This window comes from Odontomachus brunneus, unplaced genomic scaffold, assembly GCF_010583005.1.
Source record: "Odontomachus brunneus isolate Ranch 3 - 2012 unplaced genomic scaffold, Obru_v1 Obru_scaffold_035, whole genome shotgun sequence".
NCBI lineage: Eukaryota > Metazoa > Arthropoda > Insecta > Hymenoptera > Formicidae > Odontomachus > Odontomachus brunneus.
In genome coordinates, this window is record NW_022639485.1 from 1,687,005 (window position 1) to 1,700,862 (window position 13,858).

The window sequence follows — 13,858 nt, forward strand, 5'->3', positions numbered from 1 at the left end:
TTTGAGTTTTATATATGTAAATAAATAATAAAATATGTCCATATTTAAACAAAAAATTATTTTCTGTGAAAATACGTCACAACATCCATTGCCGCTCTGAGTTTGTAGTTTTCTTGGTTTACTTGATTTAAGTTTGTACAACATTCTAATTAAAAAACTTAAAAATATTTCTTATAATATAATGTTGTAATTATAGTTTCTTAGGCCAGAATTTTCATTTTCACACAATTAAATTTTTTTACTCATTTTAAGGTATTAAAGAAGGAATTAAAATTTCGTATTAAAATTTGCCTTTGTTTCATTTTATAAAAAAAGAATTAAGACGCGAGAATAAAAATTTTGATTCGACAGACTATAACTACAACACTATTTTATAAGAAACTTTTATTTTCTTGATGGGACTATTGCACAAACGTAAATCATGCAAACCAGGAAGACTGCGAGCTCGGAGTGGCAATGGATGCTGTGACGTAATTTTCAACGAAAAGATAAATTTTTTGTTTATAAATATAAATATATTAACTACATATATAAAATTCAAACATATTCATGTTCTAATTTTTCTTTTTATAAACTCCTGGATATTGTTGTTCTTTTGACCTGAAAAACTAATTCGCCGTCTTAAATAACATTAATTATTATTAGCAACATTTAACATATATTATTAGTATATTGTCAATAACGTGTAAAGGGTCTGATAGGTTGTTCAAGATTTCCTTCGTCTGTCAAGGAATTTCCAGTCGATTTTCCCTATCTGAGTTGCCGAGCAGCTTCCGAGTTATAAGCGATCGAAAATGAGCAGCACGCGGGACAGATAGATTAAACAAAGTTGCAGTAAGCTTTGTTGCGAAAGCGCGATCTCGTCCTCTTAATACGATGCACGGAACGACGCGCGAAAGTTTGATAACACCAGCAGCTCTCGCATAGACTCGCTTCTACACGCACGTCGCACAAGCGCTGCGAGAGCCAATCACACGGGTTGTGTTGATAAGTTCGCGCCGAAAATCCCCCGCCGACATTTGTGTTGGAATCTGTGAGAAATTTCTGTGGTGTGTGCCTTGATGTGTGGAATTATATCTGTGGGGTGATGCAAAACTGTGCGTGATAGCGCGACCCGTTATTCTCCCAGTTGCGTGTGTCTTCTCTGCGTTCCTGCACACGTGGCGCGATGAGCCTGTGGCGATTTGGACCCTTCAAGGATGGTACGTTCATTACAGACATGCAATTTTATTCCTTTTGCTCCTCAAATAGAAAAACTTTCAGGAAAAACTGATCAGTAGTAAAAAAAAACCGACTAGATTTTATTAGACAGTAACTATTCAGAAACTGAACGGGAAAGCACTGATCAATGCTTGATCAGTTCTTGGTTAGTTTCTTGGCCAGTTGCAGGCTAGGCAGAGGCCGTTCTTTCTACTTGGATTTCTTTCTCTCGTTCTACCTTTATCTCGTGTACCTTTATCTATTCTAAGCGCACCGATGTTTTCCTCAAACTCCATTTCGCAGCGTGCTGTCCCACTCGCAGAGCAATTCGCGCGGCGACGCGTTCGCACGGCAATACCTACGAGGAAAATCAACGATCATCGTGGCTAAAGGAAATAAACGGCGTATCGAGCCCACACACTCGTCGTGCGGTATATTGCCCGAGAATAGAGAGCGCGGAATTTATTGCTATTATCTAAACACGCGCTCGAGCATCGCGCTGATACACACCCTGCGACCGACGGGAAAAATCGATTCTCCACGTTATACGCGAGTTAGGGATGAACGCTTTTCTATCAACAACAAACCCTGTGTGCGCGATGGAATTTATTATCGCCGCTGCATACACATACGCGACGAAGATAGCGGTGCTTCTTTGTCTCTCTTCTTCGAGAAAAAAAATGGAGATGGAGAGAGGCAGGGAGAGAGAGAAAGCCCGCGAAAATCTTCTCATCGCGAGAGGGAAGGGAAAGGAGGAGGATCGCGGACTTTCGTGGGCCGACGAGATATTTGCATTTGCATAATAAGAGTTAAAGAACTTAGACGATTGTGCCGGCACGTCCGACGGTTGCTATAAATGGCGACTAAATCGCGCAGCTTTATCTGTGCGCTCCACGGCGCGATACACAGAAAGAAAATTATCTCTCACTCGGAAAGCTCCGGTGAGCCGTGCCTCTCTGTCTTCAGTCTCAACAATGAGGATTTTTATCGCGATTTATTTGCGGCGGTTTACAGGGCATTACGAATGACGACAGTTCTCTCGACGAGAATGCGCGTCTGATACTGATTGTCGAATTGGTCTCGATACGATTAATTAATTTTTGACCTCCTTTGTGTTTCTCCCGTGATTTAATTTGGTCGACAAGCGAAATTAATAACTGCGTCAGTTTATAATATCATTTTTAGAGATTTTAACGTTCGTACTTATCCCCTCGCGGTGAAATATTAAATGCCGGAAAGTGGCGATATTAATTTGCATTCATTTCGCTTCGCATCCCCAGGAAGAATTGAATATGCATGCGGTATGTTCCGTGGATGAAAAAAGAAAGAAGATTATAAACTGCAGCTCTGAGTAATCGGTGCGCCGTGTTGTGAGATAAATTTCGCGTGCATATATTTCGGCACAGTTTCCGAAACATTTCCGAGCGCGGAGCGCTTCATCTAAATAAAGAGTTCCTCCGCCACGTCGACTTGGCAACGAATGACAATGGGCATTTAGGTCATCGATTGCTCTTTCCGAGAGAGCGGAGGACGTGGTGTCCTTTTACGAGTTTGCCCGGGATCTTGCGGATGAAGCTCGTATGTAATTTGTCCGTCTATTCACGGCGCGATCGTCACTGTTGTCGCACGGTGCAACTGCACTTGCCGCTGTGCGAGGGACAAGATCGAAGTCGAGTGATCCCATAACGCGCGCGCATAACGTGAAAGTATAAAATATAATTACACAACACAATCTGAGCCCTTTATAAAGTCCGTCGACGCTGTGAAATTTTCCCACGCGGACTAATAAAGTTCTCCATTTCAACAATGGCCGGGCCGGCACGCAGCAGGCAATTCGATCTAATGAAATTTTAACTCGACAAAACTCGATTTAAACCTCCGAACGACCGAGTCCGCAGTAATCGGGTTCCGTCGTGGCGATAAAAAGGCCGCTATGTCACTTTAGCAATATCCGTGTAGTTTGCTCCAGTTCGAAACTGAAAATTCGCGCTGATCAGTCGATTTGCCGCGAAATAGCCCTCCTCCGAAGATTCCTCTTCTCTGTCTTACTCTCACCGCGAACGCGTCTCGGAAAAATCTTATTAGGACGTAAACGAAATGCGCGACACACGGTGCTTTAACCTTTAGGAAGACGCGTAAGTTTTGTTCATGCTGAAAGTCTCAACTGGAAGGAAAGTGCATGGAGAAAATATTGCAGTAGCAATTACACGAAAATTTAACCGCGCTCTTCTGAAGCTGCAAGCCTTGATCGAAACAAAAAGCATGAAATTTCATTTCACTCCATTGTGCGCCGTGAGATTCTGTTGCTCCTCGACGTTTCACTTCGCCGGAAGAGCCAGCGCCTTCGGCGCCGTGCTAATGTCGAAAGAAGCCGCGTCGAAGCGAGAAAGGGTTGAGCCGCGTTCGAGAGCTTCACCGTGGAGCCGCTGACGTCGCGACGCTCATTGTTATGTAACCGCTATCACACCCCGCGGAGAAGCCGCGGGGCTCTTGCCGGCTTTCGGCACCTGACAACTCTCTCTCTCTCTCTCTCTCTCTCTCTCTCTCTCTCTCTCTTTCTCTCTGTTTTTTGTCTGTCTCTCTTTCTGTGCACGACTCGCGATTTCGTTGCGTCGAGCATCTTTCAGCGACCTCTCGCCTCGCTATCGTTATCGTTTTCGCGCGGGCGTGTGTCGCGAAAAAACACGCGCATGCAAATCAGATCCGCGAGCGAACGACGTGGAAGTCGAGCATTCAGCGGGCGAAAACCGAGACGATGTTTGTCGCTTAAAGTGCTTTTCTTCGAGTTCTTTGCGGACGCGGATACGAACGACGCGCACATTGTCGCCGGCGGATCTTTGCCCTTTCAACTCCCCGCCCGGCGGACTCTGTCGCGGTGATTCACGTTTCTCTGTTTGTTCATGAGATTTGGCCGCGGTGGGAATTTCAAGAGTACAGCGCTCTCTCCTGCAGATAGAGAGAGAGAGAGAGAGAGAGAGAGACAACGTGTCCTCCTCTCTCTGTCTGTCTGTATGTTTTGTTTTTGAGCATTGCATCCAGGACAGTCATAAATCTTTTCACGTGAACTCAATCATACTTATCAATCTCTTAATCTTTTTTCTTAGTATGTTAAAATTATGTAAAGTGAATAATTTTGCAGTACTTGAAGGCGATTGTGAATCTTTTCCTCCTACTCATGAACTCGTCAACTCATGAAGACTGAATATTTCTATATATTTTCAAGATTAGATTTTTCACTTTTCACGAATTCATACTAGGGGAAAAGATTCATGATTGACAGACGACTGTGATTTTTACGAAACGGAAAGTAATGTTAGCCAGTGATCCTTGGCTTTTGTGAGTAATATCAGAGTACTCGAATCCTATTCGCGCTATGTTTCAAACGCGCAACGTATTACGTATAATGTTATACGGACGTGTAATATTTGCTGACCCATAGTAAACTTACTTAATGTTCTAATTATTTCTCTTGGAACTCAGAATGAGCCAATCTAAAGTCTAACAACTTGGTGTTAAGACTGTTAGTTGCTTATATTGGTATCAACAGTTACGTTCGACAAATTTATGTAAATGACCGAAAGTTGCTCCAACTTTAAGCGACCCATAATTAGGATCGTTACCTAACTGGAACTCTTAAGAAAAAAAAGAAAAAACATCGATGCGTAAACGAGAGTCGTCTTGGCGAGAGTTCGCCACGGAGCTTTGCTTACCGAGCTGTTCGTCGGACTTTCGACCACGGTGACGGCCTGCGGGTAAAATTTATGTTTCGGAAAGGTCGGCTCCCATTTTTTGGGGGCCCTTTCGGACGATTTAACGAGTGACGTTAACCCTGCGCACATAAATTCCTCATAACCCCGATTTCACGTAGATACGCCTATCGATCCCGCCGTTGTCGTCATTTATCAGAATTTTCAGCGGCCGGCACTTCGTCCTCGTGAAAGCCGCGTCTCCGAGATAGACACGTTCATATCAACGTTCGCATATTCCATTTTCTCCACGGCCACGTGACTTGCTACGGCAACGAGCTACATTGTCGCGCCCTTTCGTTGCGTTTTATCAGGGCGAATTGAGTTCTGTCGTGGAGCTGAGCGATAAGCGTCGCGAGAAAAATCAGGCCAACGGCGGCCAATCATCGGCTACTCATGTTCCCCGCTGTCTCCTCCTCACTTCACCTCCTTCGTATCTACACCGTCCTTCGCCGATCGAGAAAGTCTCGTCGACGTGACCGGATAAGAAGCGATCGCGCGGATGAAAGCCAAGAAGAAGGACGCGCGATAGAAGCGGGCGGCGGCGTATCGCGCCTGCGAGAGAGGCGGAGGGAAAAAACGCCACGGTTATTGAATGAGGCAAGAAATATTGCGCGGACGCGACGTCGAAAAACTCGTAGAGCCACCGCCGTCCTCGTCTTCGTCGATGGGGGAGCGATTATCTTTGTCTCGCTTCTCCTCGTAAGGCAGGTTGCGCTACGCCCGTTCATCGATTTTCCGGCTGCGAGCATTCCCGACACTGTGTCGGTAATACGTCGCAAACTCGCGCGGAGTGCACGCGGAAATTGGTAAACAGACCCGCGGAAATCGGCCGACCGTTGCCGCTTGTGAGGCCAACAGTCAGAGAAAAAGTAATTTCGCGCGAGAACGCGACAAAAGGAGAATTCCCGACTTGGGAGAAAGAAAGAAAGAGAGAGAGAGAGCGTGACGCGACAAGAATGCGATAAAAATCGTCGCGAAATACGACGGGTCGGATCATTTCTTCGCGCTCATTCGGGATGGTAAATTGCGATTTTCAAAGCGACGTATGAACGCGCATTGACGGGCCTTTCTTACCGCTCTCAGGAAAAAGTTCCGGATAAGCTTATGTAAACGTGCGCGAATGATTGTTCACGAAACTTCAAAATTCTCACGATGCATTCGGCGCACTTTGTTTTGTATTACGTTGGTGCAGAAGTCATTTGCCATTTTTCTGTTAAATTTTTGCACTCATGGAGGAAATATTGTAGAAAAAATCACGTTAAGATTATATTCCATCTTACGATACTTTTGGAACTGCATGCAATATTGCGTGAGCATTTGTCCATTTATTGTCTGGCACTAATGCATTCTCATTAGTTGGAATTGCACGAGAACTTGATAGAGTTTTATCGAGTAATTAAGTAGTTTGCTGTACAATATGTGAAATGATTCTTACTAAGATATAGTATTATTTCAATTAGTATTATTCAATTACTATTATTTCAATATCAACTGAATTAATATTACTGATTAATCAATAACAATCAAATATCAGTTTTAATGCATACATATATTACAATGTCTTCTGTAAATGCATTTTGAATATATTTAGTTACATTACCAAACAAAATTTAAAAATTGCATGAACAATAAGTGAACACGAAAAAAAGCGTAGAGCAAGAAAAGAGAATTGGAAGAAGTGAGATATTTGACAATATTAAGGCTTGCGACAGAGACGATAATTAAGATTAAAAATAAAAAGTTAAGAATGAGAGGATTACAATTTTTCAACTGAAAAACATACATAAAAACGAAATGCTACTAGGGCAAGCCTAATCATTTTATGAGCAGCACTAGATTATTAATTAATTGAATAGTTTTTTTGTTCTATTTACTGTTCTGTTTTCGTTCAGATTTTTACACAGTAATTGCAGCGTAATTGCACAAAATCGTTACATCTTGATTGGGATTCCAAGTAGTTTTCCTCTCTAGTTACTAGACAAAAGTTTACATAGCTGTCTAGTAACTGTATTAAATTTTTATCAAAGATACTGACATTGCACATATATTGTTATAAAAATAGTAAATTTAATAATTTATGAAATATCTTATATAAAAGACATTGAATACAGTAATTACAATAATTTTGTAAAACGTGTATGTAACATTTTTAAAGAAGTTGATACTAATTTTGGCAATAGTTTTTATACGATTCGATATTATAAAATTTTGTTGTAATTTTTACTGCAATATTTTCTCCGTGTAGAGGAAGTTTGGCTACTAAAGGGAAAATAGAAGGCCTTCCTTGATGTTTAAAAAAGATATCTAGTCGACGCTGTTTGTTTTATTTTAGGAAACTACCAATTTTTCAAAATTGATTTCGTTTTTTATTTAATTTGCTAAACACCACAAACTTGCAGCATCAACTTAAAACATCGGGATGATCCCTAGCGATAAGTGGCAATTTCGCGAACAAAATTTCCCAAAGAAACCCGCCTTACGCCATATTATGACACTTATTACGATCCCTGGCATTATCTCGGGAATCCCGTTTATTTATTTAAATCCGGAGGCGAATTCGTCATTCGCAGAGAGGGAGAGGCGGGGAGGAGGACAGAGGCGGTGTACTATTTCGATGTAATAGCTGTAACATGGCGCGTAAAATTATTTCAATAACAACAACCCCCGCGTTTTTTATCGGAGACGCGAGAGTGTATTATCTCGCGTCCTCTCTAAAGTTATTCGCTTCAGTTGACGAGCAAAAAGAAAATAGGAAACGGAAAGGAAAAAGATCCCATAATCTACGTGAGAGTAACGACAATCCCAATAATTGAATCCCCGGCAAACGAGGTTGAAACGGGGAAAGGCGGACATTACCTTCGGCTTTCTGCAATTAGTTGAGACGCCCAGTAACGAGGTAATCGGCTGAGCTTACGCAATTATTTTTCTCTTGTCGCACGATAATTGTCGCAGTCGTTACCGGCCATAATTGGTGCGTGAAGATACGCTCTCGTAAGTAACGTCGGCACGCGCGTAAGATAAGTCGCCGCGAGGCTGCGTCATGGTGTCTCTTGCCGCGCGAGAGTGCGGCCAGAAATCACGGAAAGCGCGCTTGCCGTTAAAATTAACAGCTCCATTATACGCGACCATTACGGTGTTTCTGATCTTTCGTCTCACTCTCGACCTGCGTGTTAACAATGGAACGTGTTGCCGCTCCGCGCAAATGTGCCCTTACCGCACTTTCGCGAGCGACGACAGTAATGGCACGTAACGTTATTTCCGCCTAGTTTGACTCTTTGAACGATTCTCCAGCGCTGCTTTCGCGATCGGGGCTAGTATAATTACGGTCTAATTAGGTTCTCATCGTCAAATGGGATAACTCGTTTCTTCGGTAATCGGAGGAGTGCAGGCTTTCCTTCTCTCTCTCCTCTTTCTCCTCCTCCTCCTCCTCTTCCTCGTAAAAAAGTACAATTACATTAAGAGATTTCGCTCGGCGATTGAAAATCTTCCTGCCTCGAGCGTAGCGCGCGCCGTCGATCGATCAATCGCGCCTCGCTTTGTTCCCGCGAATGTTCCGCGTATCATCGTCGGCCGCGCGCGCGGACGAGAATCAATTTCACGCGGCGATTGCGCGCGGTCGGAATAACGCAGCAATAATCACAATACGTATTAATCCTAGACTACTAACGTCTTTTTCCAATGCTGCTTACTATCAGAGTATCAGCGTATTTTCCTTCAGCTTACACAGCCAAGAAGAGGACTTGGTTTACAATTATACTTCTTGCATCCATCCATTCCTTATTTTTATCTAGTTACTAATATCCCCCCCCCCCTGTATAGTTGCATTGTTTCTTTTTAATTTACAATATCTTTACAATATCATCCTAACTACTCTTGTAATTTTCTTAATTTTCATTTAAAATTTACACTACCTATATTTTTTCTCTAATGTCCTAATATTTCCTCTATTATGTCTAATTACATTTTCCTATTTCACTCAACAGAATCATATCGTCCTCATACACAAACTCTATCCTTTTCTTCAGCTGTACACACGTATCCCTTTATCTTTCCCCTTTTATCCGATCTCTTTGCTGCTCTTCTTATTTCTTTATCCTCTTTTGCTCCAATTGCTTCTATATCTTGTTAGTTTCATTACTCTAATCTATACTTCCCATTAGTTCCGTGAAGTAGTTCTTTTGCCTTTTCCTTCATTTCCTATATGTCTTCTTTAGCTTTACATCGTTAAGAAGGAGTTTTCTATATTCTATAACTTTCGATTTATTCTTTGCACTCTATTCTTCTTACTTGCAGAACATCTGTCTCAACAGTCCTTGTATCATCCTTCTTCCGTATACTTTTATCTTGCTTCCGTATTCCATCCGATAACCAAGCCTTTCCTCTTCATTTCTTGTATTCCCTTTTTCCTCCATCCCATGTGTACTTTTATCTTCTATTATCATCCATTATACATTTCCTCTGCATTACCATATTAATTTAAGCTTGCCTATATTACCTATCTGTTCTTATCATAACCGATTCAACTACCTATTCCTTATGATGCTATAATCTGTATTATCTATACACTATTTCCGTCTTGAATCCTTGTTATCTAATACCTTAATTTTCCTTTACTTACACACTATCTATGCACCTATTCCTACACGATTTCCCATGTCTGATTTCTCGTACGTAATTTAATACACAAAAACCATTTTAAATTCACGCATCACATTAATTAAGCCACGCTATCTAATTAAGTCCCAAGTTTATTTGCTCTCAATATATTTTTTTTATCGAGTAACAGTGAATTAATAAGGAGAAGAAATAGTAAAATAAAACTGTATTCAACAGGAAAATGTAACATGTTATCCGTATAAACGGGGATATTCTAACAAAGTGAAAGAAATAGTTTCCAAAACATACCCGTCACAGAAAGGCTATTAGTAGTATAGAGTTAAAATGTTACGATGTTTATTCTATTTTATTATTAATTTTTTGCCTTTTTTATAGACCGACGAGCGCGGTTACTCGTTTCGCGTTCAACGCATATCCTACTATTTACATTTCGCTCAAGATATGTGTTTTTCTTCTTCCTTTTTGTCTTTCCTTCTTCTCGGTTTGCACGTTTTTCCGATCTCGATATCCGATCGGATGACTGATTCACGGCATGCAAAGTGAATTCCTTTCTGTCTTTCTTTATTTTCCGTCATGCGACGTCCTAGAATACTACTGCAGGTTACTCGAAACCGGTTACGACGTAACGCGCTTTCGCACTTCTTGTGCCGCATTCCATCTCTATTATACATGGTGGCCAGAATGCTCATAAATAAGCTCGGCGGTATATATTTACGACGGTATAATACGACAGTTTCCCTACGAAATTGAACGATTAATAAATTTGCTATCAGAGTAGAACTGTCTGTCTGAAAAAGTAAGAATCAGATTTCCACGTTACATTCTGCATGACATTGTTTAGAGCAAATTTTGGTTCTTTTCTATCTTTTTTAGTCATTCCATGTGATACGAGTGTCACGTAACGCACTCGTAAGATATGCAATCTTTACAAGTCAATTAATAGATTTGCTATCAAATTTGTGTACATCTGTCTATCTGAATCTCTCCGCGTTGTGCAAATACACGAATGTGCTCTGTTCCTCGCTGAAGTAAACGCTCACACACTTCTCGTATGTGTGCGACAATCGAACTGCGCCAATTACAATTACAGTCGTTTGGAGAAAACTCCCAACTCGGTCGCTGGTCGAGTTACGAGAGTTCCGGGGATGTTTGCGAAAGAGCGAAGCGCGTGAGTTCGCACGACAGATCGATATCTATCTTTACCCCGAGTTGCGAGTCGCGTCTTATTCGGGTCACTCTGTAGATGCGCGCTTCATATGCAGCCACGCTCTCGCGCCCGTGTGTGTGAGACTCGTCTACGGGGCAGGGTTAGGTGCAGCGTCCCCGATAATCACAGTAATATAGCGCGAACGATAATGCCCTTGTGGCACTCAGGCTACCATGCGATAGCCGATTTTAATGAAGAGCAGTCTCGCGTGCGACAGATTAGGTGTCTCGCGATTCTAATCGCCTTTAATGTGTCGGCGTCGCAGAAATTTGTTACGGTCGCACCCGGCCTCGAAACGGAGATACGCGGAATACCGTGCATAGGCAGGTGCGCGACGCTAACAGGAGATACTGTCCGTAGACAAATTTAGAGGGAAATCGCCGCATACCATCGGAAATCTCTCTCTCTCTCTCTCTCTCTCTCTTTTTCTTACCCCATTTCTCTTCTTCTTTATTAGCATCTCTACTTGACATATTGACTGTGAAATAATATAAGTTATCTTGCCAGAGCGCGAACAAAATTTTTCGTTCCATACGCCGAGTACAAGTTATTTGGCTATTTTTTAAAGATATTTTGCTCTGAATAACAAATATTATTAGAAGAAAAAACAAGATTATTTCTCGTATAGCAATTTAATACAAGTAAATGAAGTAAATACCTGGTCTGTACGAGCCGTAACTATTATTTTGCTATAATTGAAACATTATTTATTAATAGTGATCTTCGTCGCATACATCAATAATTATTGAGTTTATGATATATGTGATAAGGGTCACTGGTAAAAAATAATTATTTATATAAAGATAACGACTGTTACTCTACATATACTAAAAGAAAAAAAGTTCGGGAAATGAAAAAAAATTTATTTGGTCGGTATTATTTACTCTTTTTCTTTCTCTCTCTTTCTCTCTCAAATCTAAATCTTTTTGTTTAAATAAATTAATTCATTGTTTAGGATTCTTTTATTTGTAGCTTAAACTATTGCTGAAAACAACGGTGTGTTTTAGGAAAATATACATTTCCTTATTTGAAAGAAATGTCATCTCAATGTAAAAATATGTATATGTGTCAGAAACTGTAAAGATACTATTAGTACCCATCGACTAAATATATTTCTTATTTTTATATTTTGTCAGTGTATATGTTGGAATAAATATTTTTTTTATATTTTTTCTCTCAGTATGTAGGTCAGGTATACGTTTCAGTTGAATTTTGAATATAATTAGTCAGCATATTAAAATAATTAGCTGTTTTTTAAGTGATATCGTGTTCAACAAAGTTCTCTAATATCATTGTGCCTCTAATATCATTCGCCTGTTAACCTTTGTGGTCCCGTCTGTTGAAATGAATTTATTTGAAATTATTCGATAAGAGATCTTCTGTCGTTTCGAGTTCTCTTGAATTTCCACTCGTCGGAACTTTTTAGTGCCAACGCCGGCGTTAAGAATTCCTCCTTTTACCTTATCTTGAACAACGCCGCGACGAAACGACTCCTTCCGCTTCGTAATTCGCGGGCATGCCGGTGTCTTCGTTTCAGAGGGAACGCGTGACCTCCACGAAAACGTTGCCCTTTAATATAACGTTGAACGTCTGCGTTGCTTACGTCGACGAGGAAAAATGTACCTTCCGCTGGGACGATTCTGCCGTCATTCCGACACACTTTCCATCTTAGAACTTCACGGAAATTTACAGCCTGAAAAATGAAGAAAGGAAAGCAGCGAGCTGCCCGTTGTTTCTCGCATTGCGTGAAGCCTTCATTCTGCCAAGATGGGAGAGAGAGAGAGAGAGGGGAAAACAGAGGGAGAAAGAAGAGAGAGAAAAAGAGACGCGTTCTTTCTCCGAAAAGAGGACACGAACCAGGGTGGTTTCTCCTCTTATCGCGAAGTTATTCGTTTCTTGTCTATTCACGATTCTGCCAAAAAGAAATGTTCTATAAAAAAATTTTTCTATTAAAGTCGACTAATCGATATATCGGAAGAGAAACATAATTGATTCTAAAGAGTCGATAAAAGTATGTATGTAAAGCTATGACTAACCTACTTTCGCTCTCATTATTTTTAAACTGTTAAATCTATAAGACAAAAAGACATGTATTATATTAAAATACTAATAATAAAAGATCTTCAGTAATTTGTCACATCAAACGCGTCACTAGAAACAGCAAGCGAGTCGATTTATGAAATAAAAATTTATTGAGAATGGTGCTTTTTTTCCTTAGGTACACTGAGAAAATACTACCATGTTCATAGCCTCAACTGCGATTGGTTCGTTGGCTTCAGCTTTGCTGGTATCGATTTTGCCTTATAAAGCGCCGATGATATCCAAGAGATCAATTATCAGAAATGTCGTATCAGAGTCGATTCTCTCACGAAAGTAATCGGTTCTCAAGTAATCGCATCAGAATCGTGAATCACCACTGCCGGCAGACACGCGGCTGCAGCCACCGTAGTCTCCGCAGCTGAGGCCGCGGAGCGAGACGTCGCCGCGCGCGGACCATTGATTTCGCGAAATGGTTGCTCGCGGAGAGCAGAGAGAGAGAGAGAGAGAGAGAGAGAGAGAGAGAGAGAGAGAGAGGGAGAGCAAGTACTGTATCTCCGTCTCCCCTCTTCTCATCAATATACGGAGTAATATTCATAATGTAATGGAACTGCCGTAATGTAAGCTAATGCATCCTGCAATTTCTTGAAAGCACTCGAATAATTCAGCAAAGGCAATGTATTCCTAATATACTTAGAAACTCCCTGATATATTTATTTCGCAGTTAGAAATTCACGAGCATTTTACAGTCGTCCATAAATTGTCCAATACATGCATATCCATGTGCATATATAGTCAGACGTCACGTTTTAATTAAGACAGGGAAAACCGCGTAATCGACATGGTCGATTGTGCGGATATGCTCGCGCGGAAACCTTGACGGCCAAATTGTCGCGGATTTGCCTCGTCTCGATCACCGCGCTATTATCTCGTTCTCATTAAAAAAGACGACGAGATTTACTCGAACAACGAATAGCGGAAATTGCATTCACGAAAGTGAGAAAGAGAATGAGAGAGAGAGAGAGAGAGAGAGAGAGAGAGAAAGAGA

General features: G+C 41.1%; 1 protein-coding gene across 5 annotated transcripts in view; it reads left to right on the plus strand.

Annotated features, from left to right (window-relative positions):
• Positions 1-13,858, plus strand: part of LOC116843773 (phosphatase and actin regulator 1) — a 514,963-nt gene that overhangs the window by 34,329 nt on the left and 466,776 nt on the right. For 3 of the 5 annotated variants that reach the window (XM_032814530.1, XM_032814532.1, XM_032814533.1), the window contains exon 2: positions 702-1,202. The exons of 1 other annotated variant lie outside the window; for it this stretch is intronic. In XM_032814530.1, the coding sequence (XP_032670421.1) occupies positions 1,169-1,202 (34 nt within the window). In that variant the 5' untranslated portion in view covers positions 702-1,168. The remainder of the gene's footprint in view (positions 1-701; positions 1,203-13,858) is intronic. One more of the 5 variants, XM_032814531.1, reaches the window with a different exon arrangement.